This window comes from Gavialis gangeticus, unplaced genomic scaffold, assembly GCF_001723915.1.
Source record: "Gavialis gangeticus isolate Ggan-Ray unplaced genomic scaffold, GavGan_comp1, whole genome shotgun sequence".
Lineage (NCBI taxonomy): Eukaryota > Metazoa > Chordata > Crocodylia > Gavialidae > Gavialis > Gavialis gangeticus.
In genome coordinates this window covers 25,435,005-25,456,856 of record NW_017729011.1, presented here as the reverse complement: position 1 = coordinate 25,456,856, position 21,852 = coordinate 25,435,005, and the positions used below count along the sequence as shown (strand labels likewise).

Genomic DNA, 21,852 nt, shown 5'->3' with positions numbered 1-21,852 from the left:
CACTGTGCTAGTATCTCTAAACCACCATGGATCATCTCCCCACAGTTCCTGTCCTGCAGTTTACTTCAAACGTATGAAAAGAACCCTCTGCCCAAGGGTCCATCAGCTTCTTCCAGCAGGTGATTAGGGTGGAGAGATCTGAAAGGGGATACGGGATTGCAACCTGAAATAATCCTATTAACCTATGACTTCAGGGGCAACGTAGAGAGGAGGGTCTGGTTGTCAAGGGGATGTGCAAGGACAGAGGGCAGTTAGATAGCTCTGGAGGAAAAATGGAGAGTGCATTGTAGGAATGGAGTAGGAAGTAGAACAAACGGAGGTAGAGATGCTTCTTAAAACAGGATTGTAGTGGGTTTCCGAATTGTGCACGCTTGAAAACATGTTTTGTGTATGACAGCCACACGATAGTTCTGCAACTCTTATCCACCCACCCTGCTACTTCCTCCACCCACTGCTGTAACTGGTGTTTTGTGCCACAACCCTCGTTAGACAGAGTACTCAGCAACAAGGACCGCATTTTCCTTTGTCTATACAGTGCCCAGGAAATTTGAGCGAGCTTAATATTAATAGCAAGAATAGTCAACAGCAGACAAAATCAAAAAGCTCAGCTGCAGCTCGCCGAAGTCTGGCAGGAAAGTGTTCTCATTTCTTCCCATGAAACAGAACAGACCTGGTTCTGACAGCCCTCTTGGTGAGCAGCAGGACAGTGCATCCGACTGCAAGCGCCTTTGGAAGCATCCTCTCCTTTCTACAGCATTACACACAACACCACTTAACATGTGAATAGCAGAAGCAAAGCAGAGACTGGTGACAGTGCCATGGCTACGGCTTTTTAGCACAGGAGATGGAATGCACTATGCATTGTTTCAAAATAAAGGAAAGCAAAGGGAAAAATGGCAGACGCATGCAATTACTTTAGTTCTAAATGTAAAGTGTCGTTTTTTTAATAAGAGAGGGGAAGTCCTGGAAACATGACCCTCTCACTCCATACTCTAGGACGGTCAGAAAAGGGTAGCCCCACTGGGGAGGCAAGTGTGAAATGCATTTGGGAGCAGCAACCTTGGCAGATTACAACATGTTTTCCTCAGATGCTGTATTTGGCAACTGACTTAGGAAGAAAGGAAGGAAATGCTACTGAAACAAAGACGTGGCAGGCTCAGCTCTTGTAGTTCTGGCAGCAGGAACAGCTAAGCAGCTGCCAATACACCCATTGGCTCAGTTCTGGGAAGCTCAAGTGCCCAGAAGAGGTACCCTCCCATTTCTGCACCCCAGCAAGAACCACTGTGTGGGCAGGGAAATCTTATGCATGCCTGCCCAGTTTGACAGTATGTGCCACTGTATGTATTATCCTACAGGAGGAAGCAAGTGCTGAAACTAGGAGTCAGGCCCTACCAAACATTTGCAGATGAGCCAGAGGAAGACAAATATTAGCTAAGGAAATCACAATGCCTTTACACAGTGCTGCTCCACTGGTAGGAATTACGGCTCTCAGAAATGCTGTGGGTGAAAGAGCAGCTATATTTCACTGCAAGAAGAGACTGCACTGGTCACATCAGGTTATATTACCAGACAGACAGGCCCATGCCATGACACTGAAACACGGCCAATGATCACTCTGAGACAGCGAGTCTGGCACCTCATACGTTTACTCCACATATCCACTGGTATTTTTCCATTACTTTCCAGATAACAGGTATTCTCTTTCCCAGAATACCAGACAGACAACGCAGAAATCCAGCATCTGTATGTATCAGCAGGTTATCTGACACACCATACAACTACAAAGGCTTTTTCAGAGAGGACAGACAGACATTTAATGACCCTCAGGCAGATCCCATACAGTATCTGTGGTCTCAGGCTTGGCCATCAAGAACCCAAACATAAGCAGTACTGCTTCACTCTCTACAGGGTCTTGGGGGGACAGTCCTAAACAGCATATGACCAAAAACACAAGAGGATGGATGGCACATATGGTGTCAGAAATCCTCTGAAACCATCAGATTCAAGTTCTCATGGTCTTGCTACTAGACCCTACTTCCAAAGAGTCCTGCAGAAGGTCAAAAGGAACTCTTGCCTTTCTGCTTCCTGTTTGCTTTATCATTTAGCTTTTGGAGCACAGGCTGTTTGTTTTGGGTTTGGTACTCCAGCTTCTAAAGCAAATTGAGAAGATCATCAATAGTTTACAGAAAAAGGGAAGAGAACATCTTTGCTCACCATCTGTGTTTGAATATCAGCAGGCCGTACAGGCCTAAACACAGCATTACTCAGAGACCAGCAAGAGGATGAATTGCCAGGGAGAGATACTGGCTGTTAATAGTGAAGCTTAAGGGATTCTACAAAAGAGAATAAGGAACAAGACACTTCAGATGATGAATATTAGCCTAGAGGGACTACCCTGCACTAAGCAGGATGCCTACATCACTGTCTGAGCTCAAGCCATCCATCTTGGAAGCCACCTTACCCCTCTCATTAGGTTTGACAAGGCTGCAAAACTTCCAAAATGTTGGTACAAACTGCTTTGGATAATTTGGGATTTGGCCTTTTCCAGTGCTGTTTACACATTAGCTTGTTCAAATGCCTTTAGTTCTGTCCTATGCAGCCTCTAGAAGCAAGCAATAACCCTGCACCTCTGAAAAGCAAGCCTCACTTAACTTCTTGTTTTGATCTAATTGCTGCTGTGCAGCTAGGAAGACTGAGGCACAGAGAGGAAACAGCAAGGCAGAAGATGTTCTACATCTTTCCTACCGGCACCAAAATGACTGGCAATAATTTACTGTTTGAAGCAATGATTTGCTGGACTTCTAAATACAGCATGCCTCTGCCAAATACCAGATACACAGGAAACAAAAAACATACCTTCCTTCAGGTGCAGTAAAGACAATCCACTCTGTTTTTAATTAAAACCTTCAGACACAGGTGGCCCTTTGCAACATGCTCTCAAGTCTGGAAACAGAGGAAAGCTGAGAGTTGCTCTGCTTAGAAGCAGAGAGGTGTTAACAGTCTCATGCAGTGCTTCTCAGCATATGATGATTCCATAACCAAGATAATGCTGAAATCATCTTGGCAAGCCACTGTCTTCCACAATCCTTTGCAGTTGGATAAAAGGATCTGGGAAGCCAAGGGCATGTCTGCACCCCTCAAAATTACAGTAAGAAGCATCACAGTGAAGTACAACAAACCTGCTCTGGCATGCTACCCCTTAAAAACAGTATCAATAAGTGTGTTAGGAAAAACTTCATATAGTACTGAATCTAATAGGTGCATTTTTGCAGTGTGTTGTGGGTGCTGTACCCTACGGCCTCTCTGGAATGCTAAGGGCATGACCACAGGAATAGGAATTTTATCCTAGCTTTGCAGACTTCTAGTTTAACCTTGGGCAAGTCATTTCACCTCTCTGTACCTTGGTTTTTCGAATGGTAAAACAAGAGCAATGGCATTTGTGTTCTTACCTCCCTGCTCCACTCCCTCCTGTAAAGGTAACACTTATAAAGTCTTTTAAAGAAGGAAATCACTGAGCATGTGTTATAGCTGTAGAATAAAGCTGGAGATGAATTAATGTGAAGCTAGATAGTGATCAGTTCTATTTCTACTCTCATTTAGTTTACTTAGTTTTGCAGTTTTTTTTCAGTATATTAACTGTTCTTAAAACATACCTTCAGAGTTATTTTCCTTGTAGGTAAAACCACACATCCAACAGCAGTCTTGTAAGAAGGCTGTTCAAATGCTCCATGACATGACTAGTGTGCTACTCTCACATTGCCCTCTATTGGAGGGAACCTACAATCCCATAAAGCTCACTCAACTTGCTGTCAAACTTGACACACCCCTTCTGAAATATTAGCCAAAAACATACGAAAGCCGAGCAGATCTTACTGCTGTCCTGGGGTTTGCACTGCCTGTACTTTGAAGCAGCTGAGATACCAATCTTCCAGAGAGTGGAAGCATAACTAGTATTGCAGGTATTCAGAGTCCTGCACGGCAGACTAACTAAGAGGGTTCAAGGTTAACACTACTTACTTCTCCACTTTGACTTCTCTTAGCAGAGCTGCTGACTGCAGTTACCCCTTGCGGTTCTCTGCTCCCTAAGTCCACCTCCTGTAGCGGCTGCTGTTGGCCTAACATACAAGCAATAAAACCCCTTTTTCCATGTCAGAGGCAAACTTGTGCAATCACTATCCTCTGTGTCATCATAAAAAGGCATCTAAAAAACAGGTTTCAGCAACCTACAACTAGTGGGTTGGATCCAGCCTGAGAAATCCACACCAGCCAGTGAAGGTCTGATCTAACACAGAGGCTCCAGATCATAGAGCTGCACCATGCCATTTGTCTCCTCTGTTGCACAGCCTGATTTTCTGCTGTGTCTGTGCTTACCCTCACTGCAGAGGGGAAAGGGGTCTGTGGTAAGATCAAGAGCAGACAGCTGCCTGCTCCAAGGGACTTGCAGCCTGCAGGGAAGGGCTGGTCACAAAGGGTGGCCTGCACTGGCAAGAAGTTGCCAACCCCTGATCTAAAATACTGAGTTGCTAAAAGACGTTTGTTAGGCACTTGGGATACCCAAGTGAGTGACACATTTGCTCTGTTAGAGGTGGGGGAATCATGCAGTGGAGTGTTGCATGAGACAGTGCATCGCTCTGCACAAGTCTATACAGACAGGAAGGGAACCCTGGTTCCCTGACACCTTATCCTAAGCCAGTGGTTTGCGGTTAGCAAGGTGCAACCTGGAAGTGAGTTTCAGTGCTGGAAAGAGCAGTGGTGTGAGCAGTCACTCCTTTCCTTGTCATGTGAATAGGTGTGAATCCATCCCTGTGCCCTATCCTCTTCCTGCTCTGCTCATGCTCACACTAGGACCAAGATCTCCACAGACCATAGACCCAGTCCCTCTGCTCCCTCCTGAAATAGCGCTTTCTCCTAGAGCTGAACAGGGAACAAGCACTCTATTCCACCTTGACAGACTGCAGTTCTTCAGTGCCCAACAGCTCCCAAACTCCATCAGCAACCCATGGCCCTTCCCAAGCCTCTGCCCCAAGAAAAAACTCCTGGGTGCATGTCAGTATGTTCCATGCAGCCTAGTGACTTCTTACATAGCAAGCATCTTTAAGCCTCCCAAGTTAATCATTTGTTGTTCTGCAACCACACAGCTGGCAATGTACAGGATACCCTTACCTTCAGGGAAATACTAGAAAAGTATTACAACAAGGATGTAGGTAAAAAATCATCATAATGCAGTAAATTTACAGCAGACCACACCCCCAATATCCTTATACTTGATTTATGTATGAAAGTCGAGGGAATGAAACAAAGAAGTGTCCCTGAAGATAACGGTAAGTTCAGGAGAAAAAGGAGCACCCTTTCTTCTCCCAGTCACTACTTTTCCTCAGTATAATTTCATTCATAAAGCCAAGCCATGAAAGGCAGTTGTTATACACACACAAGAGTAGAATCCCACCTTGGTCCACAATGCCTCAGTCTTTTTCATTCCCAGCAATGCAAAAGAAACAGAAGCAAGCATAACAATTTCTGCAAAGGAACTTGCAACAGTTAAGTCTGGAAGTATGAGTTTCCCTCTTGCACCCACATGCAGACATTTGGAAAAGATTTCTTATAAAAACCAAGTCATGATAAGAAGAGCTGACAAAATGCTCTCTGCTTCTACACTTCAAAAATCACATGGCCCTTTTCTTACCCTACTTACACCTTTGGGTTTTGCTTTAAAAAAAATCTCTGTTTCTCTGGGGTTTTTGTTTTGTTTCAACTTCGTTTCTTTCACTTACAGCAGGCTCTGAACTCGCTTGCTACAAACAACAGAATCTTTCAGACACTAAAGTCCGGGTAACAATGCTGTCTGTAAAGAGAAAAGAGGTTAATTTGCTGTTCATCTGTGTTGGTCATAAACTCACTAACCTTAAACCATTGAAGAGCTGTTTAGATTTATCCAGAAGATAACAAAAGTCTGTGACTGTTTTCCTCTCTGCCTGAGGAATATCATCTTCAGCTCCTCCTGATGACATGATTTCTTTTAGGGCAAATTCAGTCCTAGAAGAAAGGACAGACGTCCGTTAGCAAAGGATCAGGTAAGTCTTAGGCATATACAGTTTCACAGAGATGACAACAAAACATAACATGCAGCTCCCCCACAGGTTATTCATTATTTGAAGATCACTAACATCACAAACAGGAATATCAGCTCCATCAGAAAGCCCTAGCAAAGCAATATTTACTGCATGATGCACCTTGTTAACAGAGCAAAAGAAAAATCAAAATGGCATAATCACTATGAAACAAAACAACTGAGGACTGTATTAAAAACACACAGCATTGCCAACAAAAAGAATCTGATGTAAAATCCCTTTAACCTCCCTCACACTTAGACAAAGCAATTCCTCTCTCCAGGTTTTCTATTCACAACGTGATGCATTTGCCCTGTACCAGTGTTTACAGAGATAAGAGACAGCCCAAGGTCTGCTTGCTACATGTGTTCTAGCATATTTTATTTCCTTTTGCAGCTGTTGAAACCTAGTTTGCTGTTCGCCACTGTATGACAATGCAACGATTCTGCTGCGCATCCAGAAAAATGCATCCAAAAACAACGAAACTGTTCCACTGCGCTTCTTCACATCAGTCAGCCCCAAGACCTTCACCCATACAAAGAACATCTGCATGCTGATTTTTATTGTTTACATGAGTAAGCTTCCCATCGTACAACAACTGTTTGAACAGAATTATAATAGGGTACAGATCTGCAAGGTAGGCAAGCCGAAGATTGAGTGAGGGTGTGGAAAGGCAGCAAGGGCAGATTATTAGGTTGCCTGTTTTAAATCCATACCTAGCAAGATTGCCACAGCATCATAGTTATGATCATCTGGTGGAGAAAAGCAAACTAAGCTGTAAACACCTGCAAGGAAACGGGCTGTACTCCGAAGGCCAACAGCTCTGGGCTCAGCTCTACTCTCTGGTAATGACTGCAAGTTAGACGCATCACCCCATTATTAACCAAATGTGGAGAGAGGATAGATTATTTCTGGCATTTTCTCTGTGGAATCTGGCATATATTTTTCTTGAGCAACAACACCTATGCGTATGGAGCTTGCTTGGTGAACATATGCATGAGCTCTCAATTCAGGCCAAAAGGTGGCAGGGCCAGCCTCCTCCCAGAAAGCTGAGAACTAGAGATGATACGCAGTCACTAGAAAGTAAAACTGCAAAAGACTTTTCCGTCGATTGTCGTGCCAAACCTTTACCACAATCAGCCAGATTCTGGCTATGTTTCCTCTTTGCCGCCATTTAACATGCTTACCAAGCACTGAACAAAATGGCAGATCCCTCCACCTTTTTGGGGTGAGTTAGCAAACAAGGAACGTCATGCCTGGCTGTGTTTGGCAAGAGGCAGCGTGTATTCACTCCTCTCCTGTGTCGACTTAATGCGCCGTGGCGTTAACCCTGGAGCACAGCTTGCACTGCACAGGCCAAGTGCTGAACACTGTCTAGCCAATTTTCCAATAACAGCTGCTGTGCAACGCCAGCCAGCAATAGTGTACAAGGGTTCAAACCAATCAGATGACTATCAGTGTGAATGTAGAAAAGCAGGGGCTGGGTGCACTCAAGTACCAGTTTGTTTTTTCTTTAAAAAAAATAAAAATAAAAAACACACAAAGAAAGCAGTTCGCCAAACACGCAATGTTCACACAGCACGAAACAAGACAATACGTATTCTGAGCACCAACATGTGAAAGTCACCCAGCAAAGCACATGGTGAGAAGAGCACTGGGAACAGATGTGGGAAGCAGCCAAGATGCCATTCAGGTATTTCAGAGGGACTATACCCCAGGTCCTGCGTGCTCCGCAGCAAGCTTGACCTAAATCCTGTGGTGAGGTCCCTGGACTCTGCAGCGCTCCACTGTGGCAGACAGGATACTCTAGAGCAGCTTCAGATAAATTTTTAAAATGGAGGGTTTTGTTGAGTGACACAGAAAGGGACTGACACAGCCCATGCAGCATTCCTATTTAATGCAAGTGGTGAATTTGGTGTACTTTATGCCACCTCAAATTTTCAGGGCAATCTGCAAAGCAACTTCCCAACCACTGCAACATTGGTTTAAGTCTGTGGATACGAACTCTACACTGACTGCAGTCCTTGTATTTAACACAGTCATTTATAGCTGTTCTGAGCAGGACTGTGCATGAAGTTGAAGAGTTTGAGAAACAAGCAAAGTCATCACAGTGGAAAGGCACCAAAAACATTTCTCATGTGAGAAAAAAACCCATTGATCTCTCAACTGTAACAGTGGTTAGGGAAGTAAAATGAGAGGAAGAGAGACTAGGAAAACCTTTCTGGTCAATACATCAAGTTGCATTTTGGAAGGTACTGCCTACTCTCTCTAATCCAACCTTAGCAGCAGTACCTGGACACCCACATTTGAAGGCTTTCCTTGCCATATTATTACATTTGTTCTAGTGATGCCAATCAGGCAAGGGGGAGAAACAAACACATGCAAAAGGCAGGTATAACTTCATGCTGCAGGGAGGAGGAGTGCTTGGATACAATTTTAAAAAACCTCTAGTGCTAACTGGAAAATGTTTCTCCTGTATTTCATAGCCATGGAAAGAAGATGTGGAACCAGGAGGAGCCACCTGCCTCAATCTCAGGTTCTACTGGTGCAGCTAGGACCCCGGTGCTAACATAAAAGACCCCTCAGCTCTTTCCTTGAACAAAACACTCCTTATGAAGTACTTCCGTGCCAGCCTTTCAGGCTGCTCACGCAATCCAAGTGCAATGTGGCTCCACCTGATATTGAGAGTCCTTATTCAGCCACAAAACAGCAGATTCTCTAGCAGCTGTGGTGCAATGTTCTCGTGGAGGTGCGAGCAGAGCTGTTTTCTCAGCTTTGTAAAGTCTTGTGCATGAACCTCCACAGGCCTAAACCACCTAACAGACTCCACAGCAGCCTGATCACAGATGCTCTGTTTTCTCCCCGGTCACATCCCACTCATTTACTGACAGTCCAAGCACTGCCACTCCAACAGCGGTAGCGTAAGCTTGCAGACGGTCACTAAAGCATGGAATGGAGACAATCATTTAGAGGCCAACTATCTTAATAGTCTCTTGCAAGTGCCCTCCTTTCAGACAGAACAGATGGCCCCAGCTATCTATATCCTGTTCCATTCTGGGTTACTGAATAGTTGTCAGCTATGGAATTGCCCAACAATGGGACCATTTTAAGTAGACATTAATAGCCAAATCAGCTTGTCTATTTGGTGGTTTACGCAAGCTCAGTCACTGTTTTTGATGCACCTGGAGAAACTTTGTAGTAATACATTTTTAGATTTGAACAGTTAGCTACCCCACTCTTTGCTGGCAGTCCCAGCACAGAGGTTGGGTAACTAAATGATGTGGAAACCAAGCTTCTCTCCCATCCCTGGACGTGTCTCTCTCCAGAGCAGGTTCAGTCCTAATCTGTGTTGAAAAGAGTCTTCAGCCCAATCCTTTTTTATCCAGAGGGAAATGTGGGAGGGCTGCTCTTTAGTACACTCTTTTCATGCAAAACCCTTTCACAAGCCTGCAAGCACAGCAGCAGCACACTGGGCAGCTCTGTACAGAATTCCTCAGGTCTGCCGACAATCCAGTTTTACAAGGCTAACATGCAGTCTAAATTACACAGTGTAAATAGGATTAAAAAAAAGAGCTTAGCTGATCTAACATATCCTTCCCCACCAACCTGGGGAACAGGCTGGGGTCTACTTTGCTCTTAGCTCAAGCCTGCCATTTGGCATATGTATCCTAGTTTGGGTCTAACTGACCTCCATTTACGTCATAATAAATCTTATATCCAATAACCAAATAACTCGCTGAATGAAACCAAGACTTGACACAACGCTGCGGCACATTTTAAGGAGGGGGAAACGCAACACATTTGAAGCTTTTACCAAATAAATATTACTGTGAGCTTCTGGGTGTTTCTTTTTTTAGACTAACAGTGTGTGACACTTCAGCAAAACTGGAGGAAGCCAAAGGAAAAATTTCCATCTGCAAACTTGCCTGGTAGAAAGCGAGGTCTGCACAGCCCTTTTTGTCAAATATAACAACCTCCTCTCCCTACCAGTTTTGCACCCTTTTGCTCCATGTGGTGCTTAGCACCTCACTCCCACTTCCCCACACTACCTGTTGCTTCCCTTTCAGCACCCTAGCATTTACAAAACCAGATATTGGTAAAAAAGAAAAAGAGACCCTGAATAAGAGAAAACGATGTCTGACCATCATCCATACCCTTGCTTGCACAAGCAAGACTTCAGCTCAGGCAGGAGAATCTGCTAATGCAACTTGACAAAGAGCCTGTCCCTTCTCAAAGCCACTCCTTCACCCTCAAAGGGGATCCACTGACTTTTTTCTGTTCCCTCCAACTTCCTTCTCCTTTTCTTGAGAATTATCACTTCATTTGTAGATAATTTGCTGGCTGCTCTTGGGTGGTTTTAAAAATAAGAATCCTAGTAAGAAGTGAACACTCAGAAAATAAGGCAAGTGACCATGGCACAAGACACCGAGTGCTCTGGTACCAGGCACTCAACAAGCAGCAGCCTGTTGAGCTAACAAACTGCTTTCCCCCGCTCTCTAAGTGGGTCCCTTCTGTTAGAGCTAATCCACAAACCATATCTAATGAGGAATTCCCCACATGGACAGCATTTTCCTCTCCTGGGGACAAATCTGTCCCTTGCAATAGAGCACCATAATTCAAACAGAAGGACCAGTTGAAACAGTATTCCAGTTGAAAATGCAAAAGAATTTGAGATCAGAGCCTACTGGAAATTAAGTGGTGTAACAGCAGAGGAAGAAAACTTCAAGAATGGGAAGATCGAACAGCAACTGCTCTAAAGTATGGGGTTTGTAAACACTACTGTTTCCAAGCGTTTCTTTCCTTGGTAAGGCCCTCCATTCTAGCATACGGGGTCAGGTATCCTCCACTGGCTCAATGAGGTCCACCTACAGCCATCCCACATATGCCTAGTGGAGCTAGTTTAATATTTCAAAGCCTCAACGCTGTGAGCCCCATGCTCTATTCTCCACAGCACACAAAACTTTAAAAACAATTCCTCACCAAAACATCCCGAACAGCAAATGCTGTATAGGCCAGAGCAGACAGGGCTGTTGAACACTGCTTTCCTTAACCACATACCGACCCCAGAAGAAATTACTTTGTGCCCAGTATCACTGGCTAATTTCTTCCAGCACTTAAGCAGCTCAGTTTCACTGCTAGCAAATTCCAGGCCCAGGTGTTCTTTTGAAATCACCATAAATAAATACAGAACTTTTACAGCGCAAGCTGAAATCCTACACAGACACAATTGCAGAGCCCTACGTCACCAGGGCACAACGCAGTGCCATGCAGAAATACCCGAGGAGCGCTGTAAGCCAAGCAGCTTGAGTATTTGCAGCAGTGTAACTGGGTATGTACAGCATTTGGCCTGGGTTCATCACCTGAAACAACTGATTAGCACTGAGCTCTGCTGCTGGGCTGTTGCTGGTACCCAAGTCTCTTGTTCAAAGCTGGCCTTGGGCCCCTCTGCACGGCACTGCATTCACTGTACTTTGTACAAATACCTGTGCTGCATGCAGAAAACAGCTTGCAAGAGGCAAATCTCAACCTGCATATCAGCAACAATTATGAAATTCAACCTCTTTTCTAAGCTGCCTTAAAATGTTTGAAAAAGGCTCTTAACATTAGGAATGACCTACTGCTAATAGTTTTCAAGGAGTTCATCTGAGTTGGCATCAAGAAAAGTTCAGCTGCTAATACAGACAAATGAAAACCATTTTCAACACAAAGCGTGTTAAAGACTGGTCAATGATAGATTAATTTCCTGGGGTAGGCAGGAGAGCTACAGTTCAATCTTGGTTACTTGAGTGGGGAATAAAAGCTCACACAAGTCAGGAAGGATCTAATACCAAGAAAGAAAGCCAATTTAAAGCAAAGTTAATTGGCAATAATGAGACTGGCACACAGGTGAAACTAGCACCTGATTAAGAAAGTTGAAAACGGTTACATTCACAGTGACATGCAAGGACAAATACTGAAAAAAACCTGGTCTTTTAAGGGTCTGATATAACACCAAAATGACATATAAAAAGTATTCTCTTTTTTTAGATTATTACAAGACTCCCATTTTTTCCTAGATTCCCTACTGCAGAATTTACAATTCAAAGGTGGAGAGCTTTCAGACAAGTTAATTCACCCCAAAAATCCATATTTTAAAAGCTTCTCTTCACTTACCTTCAAAATATTAAACTGCACTTTGTACTTCAACATGACATTACAGTTGCCCCTAACAAAAGCCATGTTCTGTCATACTAAATGCAAAATAATACATCCTGATGCATTTCCTCAGGCTACACTCAACATACCAGCACATGGCTGGTTGTTGGGGTTGGGTTATCTGGATGCTCCAAGCAGACTCAAAAAAGTTCCCAGACGATAACAGAGCGCTTGGATGTCATAACAAGAGTTGATTTATTGTTGGGGGCAAGGGAATTGATGACTCATCGGATTCAGGGAGTAATGATAAATGACTGCCACTGAGCTCACCAAGAACAGGTAAATAAATCAAAATGCTCAAGAGTCCAAGAGCCTATAGCAATCAAAGAGAGGGACCTACATTTGGTTGTCTGGAGTTTAATTTTTCCATCTTTTAATGATTACCCTCATTGCCACAGTTTTTGCTTCCTGCTAAGCCATCTAACAACTACAAGGTGCAATTCATATTTTTTTAAATTAAAAAGTGATCATTTAGATGAAAATGAACATCAGAAGCAAACGGAGTCTGTAGGAGTTGAATAAATTTAAACAATGATTGTATTTTATAATAAATGCAGAGGAAATGGCAAAACCTTTGCTTTACCAGCAGAGAAGTTCCACGGCTGCAACCTTAATCTCACTACACTCAAATTCATGCTTGGTTACTACTGTTACTCCAATTAACATATACACCAGTCAAATGTTACTTATAAACATCTGATCCTGCAACACCAACTCCTTATTTCAATGGTTTGCTCAACAAGCAGAAAACCAGTCAAAAAGTCAAGCTTTTAGTTAAGCAAGGCTTTTTTTGTTTTTAAAGAAGATTATGGAATGTTTCAGTCACTCCAAGGGGTTTAAGTTACAGCACATGAACAGCTTACTGCACTGCATTATTTTTAAAATGTGTCTTTGGGACTTTATTAAATGGAAATCCACTCAAGATGGAAATCTCATTTCAACCCAGTAGTAGGGAGAAGAATGTACACCCAAGAATTCAGTGCATGTTCTACTTGTTACCCATATAACGCATACAATCTATATGGTGAAAAGACAAACATGAGCGAACTTTACAAAATGTCTTTTGAATGTAGACATTTAATGAAGACTGGAGACCTAAGGAATCAAAATACTTGGGTTTGATACCTGGCAATTCCACAGACTTCACATGTAACTAGGGTGGCCATCAACTGGACTGTCCTGTATGATGACCACCCTACATGCTACTCTGCCTTATTTCATCATCATTTATAAAAAACCCCAGTACTTTCCAAACTTACAGATGAGTTGAGGCCACGCTCATTACTGTTTTTAAAATGTAAAACTCTTTGTGAAAAAGCATTATACTAATATGCTCCATGTTAAATGTAAACCCCATTCCCTTTTGGATTAATTTGGTGAAACAGTTAAACTTAATCTGAAGTCCAATACAGATTAAATGAAGTCATAAAAATGTGTCTTACTGCATTCCAATGTCTGGGTTAATTTCTCAAATGATAACCTCTACTTTGGTGATCCAAAAGCCTCTCTCTTCAGATGAGAAAGCAAATGCTTAGAAAATATCTACTGTTATTTCTAGTCTTCACAAAGATGGCTTCTTTTTTACCAGGAGTCACAAGTCCATCAAAATCCAGAAACAATTAAGCACAAAAGGTCAAATAAAACGAAGAACTGGAAATATCCAGGTTTATTTTCACCATCCAGAACTGGGAACACTTCCAAAGCTGAAACCAGATCATTCAGAATAATGCACTGGGAGGGAGAGATCAGGATCCCACACACACAAAACAGAAAACATCTCAGGAGTCTTACAAAGACATCAAAGGGCCATTCTAAACAGCTTTGAAGAGCCTCTTGCATCTTGTGGGAAACAGGCTTGAAGTATCTTTCAGCACCTGTTTAATTTTAATTGCTAGGTGTATTTGCATGGAAACAGGGTCTTTTGTTTGGAGGATTTCATCTGTTTCTATTTCTTTGCCCCCCAAGTTAGCACTAACGCAAACAAGAGTTCAAGTGAACAAGGCAAGACAAACTCTTTCTCGGTCAGTTTTTGAGACAACATACTCTGTGTTCATTACAACAAAAGCTAACCCTTTCTGTTTTTTCTAACAGCCAGTGAGGTTTGGTATGAAATTCACAGTCTCAGAAAAAGTTCACCCACCAGAGCTCCTTAATGTCCAGTCCAGCACTGCCTCCCCAACATGACTGTGCAGCCTGTTCCCTTTTAATTCTTCTGCTGGACTGATCCTCTGCTGCAATGGCTCCCTGAACACCAATTGCCAGCAAGGCCTTCCCCCATCCCAGTCGTCAAGCACAGAAGCAAGAGCAGCACGCCTGGGATACATTCACCCCATGTACAAATTTATAACCTAGCCATTTCAGTGACGTAAAAGATCCCAGGGGTATCTACTTCCCCACTCTTACAATGCTGTCCTCTGTCAACACACTGCGTTGCCACTGAATTTCATGGACACCAGGTGAGGAAACACAGCAAGCATATACTCTAAAGCAGAAACCTGATTTTCATTTTTCACAAGAGATACCTTTTTCTAGTAAAATAAACACTTGAGTGGGAAAGTAAGTCCTCGTAGACCTTTTTTTAGATTATACTTGCACAGAAAGTTTAAGTTTTAATGAGTAAGCTCATGCTTCATGAAAGGGACCCCTTGCAGTATTTAAGTATATTGGTCACGTACCAGTACGTGTCCCCTTTATACTACATGCACGATGTTGTAGTAATAGGGGAGAAGGAAGAGGATAAACATATTTAAAAGGGGAAAATAAAGAAATAATTGTACAGCCCCATTCAGGATTGGGATGTGAGAAAGCTCTCTAAAGTTATAGCCCAAGACAGACCGCATAAAACAAAATTACATTTCTTCCATGATATTGATGGTTAAATACCTTAGCTCAGATGTTAGGAAATGTGAACCACTATTTCACAATTCATAATAATGAATCACTTGCCTACTGTGAATTATGAACAGAACAAGAGTACAACTTTCACCAAGAGAGTAGTGAGGCAGTGTCTAAAATGTACAAAGTCCATCTCTCTTTAGCATACATGTCAAATTATGCCAAATTTTGACTTCTACTTGCTTAGCAGATAAGAGCCTACGCTTAACAGATCAGCTGCTCCCCTTCAAACTGTGGAAACATCTCACATTTGCTGCCAGACCTACCTTCAACCAGTTTTTAATGAATGTCTGCTGCATGCTATGGAATCGCTCAAGTCCTGCTATGGCTCTGAATATCATGTGTTCCCAATTCATTTTCAAAACTCTCCCCCCAGATCACTAGCAGTAGCCCTACCTCGTAGAATGCCAGGGAGATGCTGCTGCCTGCACTGGATGTTAAAGGACTGGATTTGGAGTTTGTTGTTTCTAGGTCACAGATATGTAAAACGCGACTCTTCTTGTATATCCTTCCTGTTGCCCACCTAAAACAAGATCTCACATATAAACTTAGGACTTGAAGAAATGGAACTACTGCATAGTATCAATCTAGAGTAATTTTCTTTAGACCTTTCTGGAGATCTTGGATTTTACCCAAGACCTTAATGCCTTGACGATATGATAAATCCAAGCATTCTCAATCTATTCAATCACCAATATATCAATTACAGGTTGTGCTGATTAATAGAAAAGCCAGTCAATAGCCACATCCTTTTAAGGACTCCTATAACAAGGTTAAGCTCTACTTGCAAGACAAGCATTTTAAAGTGGTGGTAACCCATTCCCTTTCCTGCGGGGAGCTAGCATAACAGATTTCTCTTTTAGTTTGTACTGCACTCCGAGTTAGAGCTCTGCAATTCTCCTGATCCTTTTCCTGGAGCACCTCTGCTCCTGTACCTGTACTCTGTTAATGCCTGTTTCTTGCAAGGTGCTACACTCCCTCATTAGACAATAAGAATCAAAAACATTATCATGTTATTCTGGAGTATGGTCCATAATGAAAGATGACAGCTTTTTTGGATTTTTTTTTTTGGCAACTACCATAGCTAACACACCCTCCAAGAAGCACAGCTTAGTTTTAACCATGCTTTGGAATACTTTCAGGATGCTCCTTGCGCACAGATATTGCTTGCCATACACGTGCACACAAACACAGCTAGAGACATGTGTGGTATGCAAAAAATGAAGAATCCACCGGAGATGGAACATATTCAGTTCCTGAGAGATCAACAGAAAACCTGCCTGGGAAATTGAATGCAGCAGGTCTTCCTCACCTCTTTAAAACAAACTATTTTGAGTTTTCATTTACAGCCTTTCAAACTTTTCCCAAGTCTGTGCTTGGCAACTGATCTCCTACAAGGTGCTGTAAAATATTTTAAAACTCCTGAAAAGCCAAATGATTGTCAGAAAGAGCAGAACCCAACAGCTGGTGTGAAAATGGTCTTGGAACCTCTAGATGTTAATTAGATTACAGACTCGGCCAGGCAGCCCCTACTCACATACTTTCTATGGGATACCTCAGAAACAAGACTCACGTCAAGTTTTAACAGAATCAATGTAACAAGGTGGTCTCTCCTTTAAGGGGTAGCAACCCTGTTAAGGGTACCCAGCTGGGGAGCCTACTGGTAACAGGGGAGCATCCCAATGGGAGCTTAAACCCCCCCAGAGAAGAGCTGAGAGGAGACAAACTGAGGGAACAGCTGGAAAAAGGAAGCAGGCTGAGAGCTGACTAGCTTCATATATTTCATAGACATTAGGGGCTGGAAGGGACCTCATGAGATCATCAGGTCCAGCTGCCCCACCATAGGTGGGAAGTCAGCTGGGATCAAGTGACCCCAGCAAGAAATAAATCCCGCTGTTTTTTGAAGGAGCCCAGAGCAGGTGCTTGCACCACCTCTGGGGGGAGTTTGTTACAGATCTGGGTTACATGGAGGGGTTAGTGCCAAGGCTGTCCTCTCCTAGTGCCTGGGATGGAGCAGAAGGGTTTGGTTGGCTTGCTTGGTACTTAAAGACTGTTTTATTTGTGGGGGGACAGGCTGAGAAGGTCCTCTGGGAGCAAAACCTGCCTGAAGAAACCAACAGGCTAGGCAACCTGGTAGAGCCTTGAATTCTTCCTAATTATCAGAGGTCCTCCATTAATAACTCAAAAGGAATCCACAGTCTTACTATCCAGTTAGCCAGGCAGTCAGTCTGTATTGTAGCAAACAATAAGACACACAGCTCAGATGACCGAAGGGAAGAAGCACTGCCCTTTATTCAGTTTTACCTTTTCACCCAGTTTAACAGCTTGAGAGTTTCTTACAGAGAAGGAAGAAGGCCATTTGTCTTCCTCGTGTAAACAATAAGACACCTAACTCTACTTCCAAAGGAAAAGCTGGAGGACACAGAATTAAGATGAAACAAACACAAATGAGTGCTCTTATCCAGGATATTTGTTTAATTAGGACAAGGATCTGCAACAAGACAAGAACGATCTGTGTAACGTGCTCTGTTCAAGTTCTAATTTGGGAGGAGAAAAAAAAAAGAAAAAGAAAAAGAAAAAGAAAAAAAGAGGTGAAGTAGCTGCCCTTGACACAGCTGCCAGAAGCAAAGTCTAACTCAGAATACACATTCCCATGGCAAGATGAAGCTTGCAGCAGGTCACATTTTGAATGAGCAATTTGTCAGATTCATGGCCTGTGAGCATATCTAACAAGGCATGGAAGTTTGTAGTTTACTCCAAATACTAAAAAGAGTTTGGACTACTTTGGGAACCTCAAATACAGAAGGTATTACCCATTCACAAGCTGAGGGGCTATTTAAGTAGCAAGATCCCTTATACACAGATTCAAAAGGGCCCCAACCATTCAGTGCATGTTCCCAATTTAATATTAGTGGAAGCTCTAATAGCACAAAAGTAACCTTTGTGTATTCCCAATACAGACATATGAGAGAAAAAGTCAAGTTTCTATTCATCTTGAGCAACTGGGTGTTTTGAGACTTTAATGGAGCATTTGTAACTCCAAATGGAGTAACAAGACAGTACACTCTCCCCTTCCCCCATTACTGGACCCTGAATCAAGCACATGGATTCTCAATTAAAAAGATGATGATAACCAAAGTTACCAGACAGTTAGGGTTTATTAGATCCAATGTACTGCAACACACTTATAGTTTTTAGGTAATGTTCATAACGTACTGAACTAGGCAACTGCTCTCTTTCTATGCATGCCCTTTTCAGAAGGTAAGTATTAAAATCCCATGTTTAATCTTACTGAAACAGACCTGACATTTAGCACTTGATGTTTGTGAAAAGCTTTTAATGTATAAAGTGTTCCACTAATCTCTCAGTGATTGACAAGAGCTTCATTTTTCCTTTGCCCACGTGACCCAAGTTGAAAATCATTTAATCTAATGTGCAATCTTTCACCTCCCAATGACCCAACAGCACTTTAAGTTATGTGACTAGGTAGCTCACTTCATTCACTTCTGAATGTGGCCAGTTCTGGAGTGGAATGAAGATGATCTAACATCATGGCACCTGGCATTGGGAGAGACCTGGTTTGATGCTCATGCCTAGGATGATTAGCAACAAGTTTTTGCCTGGTGTATTGCACTAGGAAGCAACAAGATGATGATTATAGTTAATACAGAGTGCAGGGAAAATCCTACAGAAAACCTGCAAAAATGAGTTTTGGATGAGGGACAAGCAGGCAGCACTTCAGTTCTACAAATGAACAGAAAGATACAAAACAGGGAAACAAATGGAGATTTAAAGCCAAGAAAGCAACAAATGAGAGAAGAATTAAGGCAAAGTAGGGTTGTGACAAGCTTGACAAGTTCCATCTGCATGATATTTCTGGAAGAGTTGCCAAAAGAGAATTCTTCCACAGATCCCTAATTCAGGTTGAGTTCATATAGACACAAAATGGGTGCTGCTGCTGTTGCTGCAGTCGTAGCCCTGCTTTCACTCAGCTATAGCATAAAGCCTGAGAACACAGTAAAGAAAGGAAAGGAGAGAGAAGAAAAGCAGGTGGGGGGAAAAAGTGAGAGTTAATCCAAGTGGAAATGTCAGAGCCACCTACTACAGTCTGCGTTGGCTTTGTCTTCCCATTCATAGACGGCAGCAGCGTTTGGTACTGTGCAGAGACAGAGCTACTATCACGAGATGCTCAGGAGGGAGGAATGACTCCCGCTACCAAGGCAGTGAGCTACAGTACCACAGCCAGGCTGGAGGAAGGACTATCATTAGAAACAGTGAGTGGACCCAACAAAGGGAGAAGCAGAACTAAAAAGCAAGGTCCTTCCCTCATGGATTTCAGGGTGGCAAGAGCAAAATGTGCTATACCAGGCAGCCACACAGCCCTTGTTTCTCAATGCCATTGGTAACCCTTCAGATCTCGGTGGCTGCTGTGCCCGTGGGCACCTCTTGGCTTTGAGATACCAGCCACATCAGAAATATTTGCGACACAAAACAGATAGAGGTTCTTTTATGCACAAAGGTGGGGGGAGGGTAGAAAAAAAAAGGATGAACCACAAGAATGAAAGGGGGCGTCAAGAGAAGGCAAAGAAATTTCTTTTTTAAATGTTCTGTTCCTCCAGTTATAACACGGATGATACAGAAACCAGACAGGGTGGGGAGGAGGAGGAGAAAGAGACCTACTGAAACATTGCCGTAAACACACTGAGAAAACCAGTCAGCTAGTGAAGACTTACGATTCTTTCAAATCTCTGTTAACTCCTCAGGCTCTATGAGGTAGAAAAAAATCCAGCTCGTCAAGCAGTGCACTGCACATGCCAGGCCTCAAACACACAGCACTGCAAGTTTCTTGAGTTCACCGTGTTTGCTCACTGCAACTCCCAGGGCAGAAGGGTTTTTGCAGGCATCCAGGAGGTGACAAAACCCCGCTAAACAGCTCAGCTTGAGGAAGCAGTGTCTGGGATGGGGAAGGGAGGAGCAGGACAGTTTCACAATGCCAGCCAATATTTTTAAAGGTTGTGTGTCACTTGCACGGCGCACAGTTCCACTTCCCTGTGGTTTGCTCTATTTTGGCTACGCTTTGCAGTCTCCGTTGGAAGGGGTAGAAACTGCTGAAGTCAACATTATATGCTTCTTGTGGCCAGGGAGCTCCAAATCAAGCTTGCAATGCAAGGCCTCTCTGTGCGAAGGCAGGGAATGTGCCAACCAGAGAAAACCAGGCTAGCCAGAACAGCCCAAGCCAAACAGACTAAACATCTTTTCCCTTTCTTAAATGTAGTACCATCTTTAAACCAGATTTATCCAACCAAAACTAGAGCAGCCAGCAATCCAGCTGCTGGAACAGAGTGGTCATTACCTCACACCTAATGCTCAAGAGAGAACAGCTCACTACACAGAGAAGTTCGTGCTGTTATAATATTAAATTGCGTTTCCACAGATGGAAGTTGGGAGTGGGAATGTTTCTAGCGAGTGAAAAGGATAGAGAGAAGTGGAGAGCTTTCCTAGACCTGTATAACTCAAGTGACAGACTGGAGTGAGCACGGATAACACTCTCAGACAAATTCCAGCCTGCAAGGAAGCAATGGCTGGATACAGGACAAGGCTGTCTTTCCTAAAGCGTGCCATGCCAGGAAATCAGTCTCCTACCTTCACCCTTTCATAGCTCAGGCAGTTTCAACATACTCATATTTAGAAGATAGGAGTTTTCTGTGCTTATTAGCAATGCTTTATCTAGGTCTCTGAATGGTCAGCTGAAAATGTCCTGCTCTCCATAGCACTGTCCTCAGGTGCAATACTCTCATCTTGCACTTCTGGAAGTGTGAACTGCCAGCCTCTGACAACTTAACTGCACATCTGCTCCATGCGTGTCCCAACAATGAGAATCAAAACAGATGTAGGCAGCATCAAGTGGGGACACCCCATGTAAATGGTAGAAAACACACGCTTCCTTCTTAGCAGGCAGTAAATTCATCAAGTCTTGAGGCTTTCAGGTTTTAAAATCCTGCTCTTCAGAAAACCTTATTGATAATCTGCATTACAAAAATTAAGAATCTTTCAGAAAATGACTCCTTCATAATCCAGAACCCATAACTCATGCCCTGTGATTCAAGACAGGTGTCTTCATAAGTACAAACATTGATCTCAAGAGTTTCAGACTTCCAAAGATACACAGTGCTTCACAGCCTTGAATTCAGGTGTCTTGTTTTGTTTTGTTTTTAAACATCCTGCTACTCAAAATGCAGCCTCAAGTAACCACTGATCTTTGATATACTCATGAGGAGAGACCTTGCAAACATATACTGCAAAGCCACAGATACACTCTTACTACATTAATACAGCTTCTGCTATTGTTATCTTATAAATAAGACTGTAGAGGAGTGGTTTAGACAGACAACTATCTAGGGGCGGCCACATTACCACGGAAAATGGGGCCATAGGGATTAGCACAGAGACACTGGATCTCCCAGTGAAAGCAATGACATCTGCAGATATCCCAGGGGATCTCAGAGTACCTGTGAATTAGTGACTATGTACCCAGATATCTAGAAGGATAATCACCAAGTCATTATTGGCCATGTGCTTTGCCAATTTCACCTCATTAATCCTCAACACACCTGCAGGGTAGAAATTTGGGGGGGGGGGGGGGGGTTAATCCTTT

At 43.0% G+C, this 21,852-nt stretch overlaps 1 protein-coding gene across 2 annotated transcripts in view; it reads right to left on the bottom strand.

Annotated features, from left to right (window-relative positions):
* Nucleotides 1-21,852, bottom strand: part of SCAI (suppressor of cancer cell invasion) — an 84,347-nt gene that overhangs the window by 33,595 nt on the left and 28,900 nt on the right. The window contains exons 1-2 of one of the 2 annotated variants that reach the window (XM_019510900.1): nt 10,262-10,324; nt 5,902-6,033 (exon numbers count right to left, since the gene is read on the bottom strand). In XM_019510900.1, coding sequence (XP_019366445.1) covers nt 5,902-6,008 — 107 coding nt within the window. In that variant the 5' untranslated portion in view covers nt 6,009-6,033; nt 10,262-10,324. Of the gene's footprint in view, nt 1-5,901; nt 6,034-10,261; nt 10,325-21,852 lie in introns of those variants that run through there. The other variant, XM_019510899.1, reaches the window with a different exon arrangement.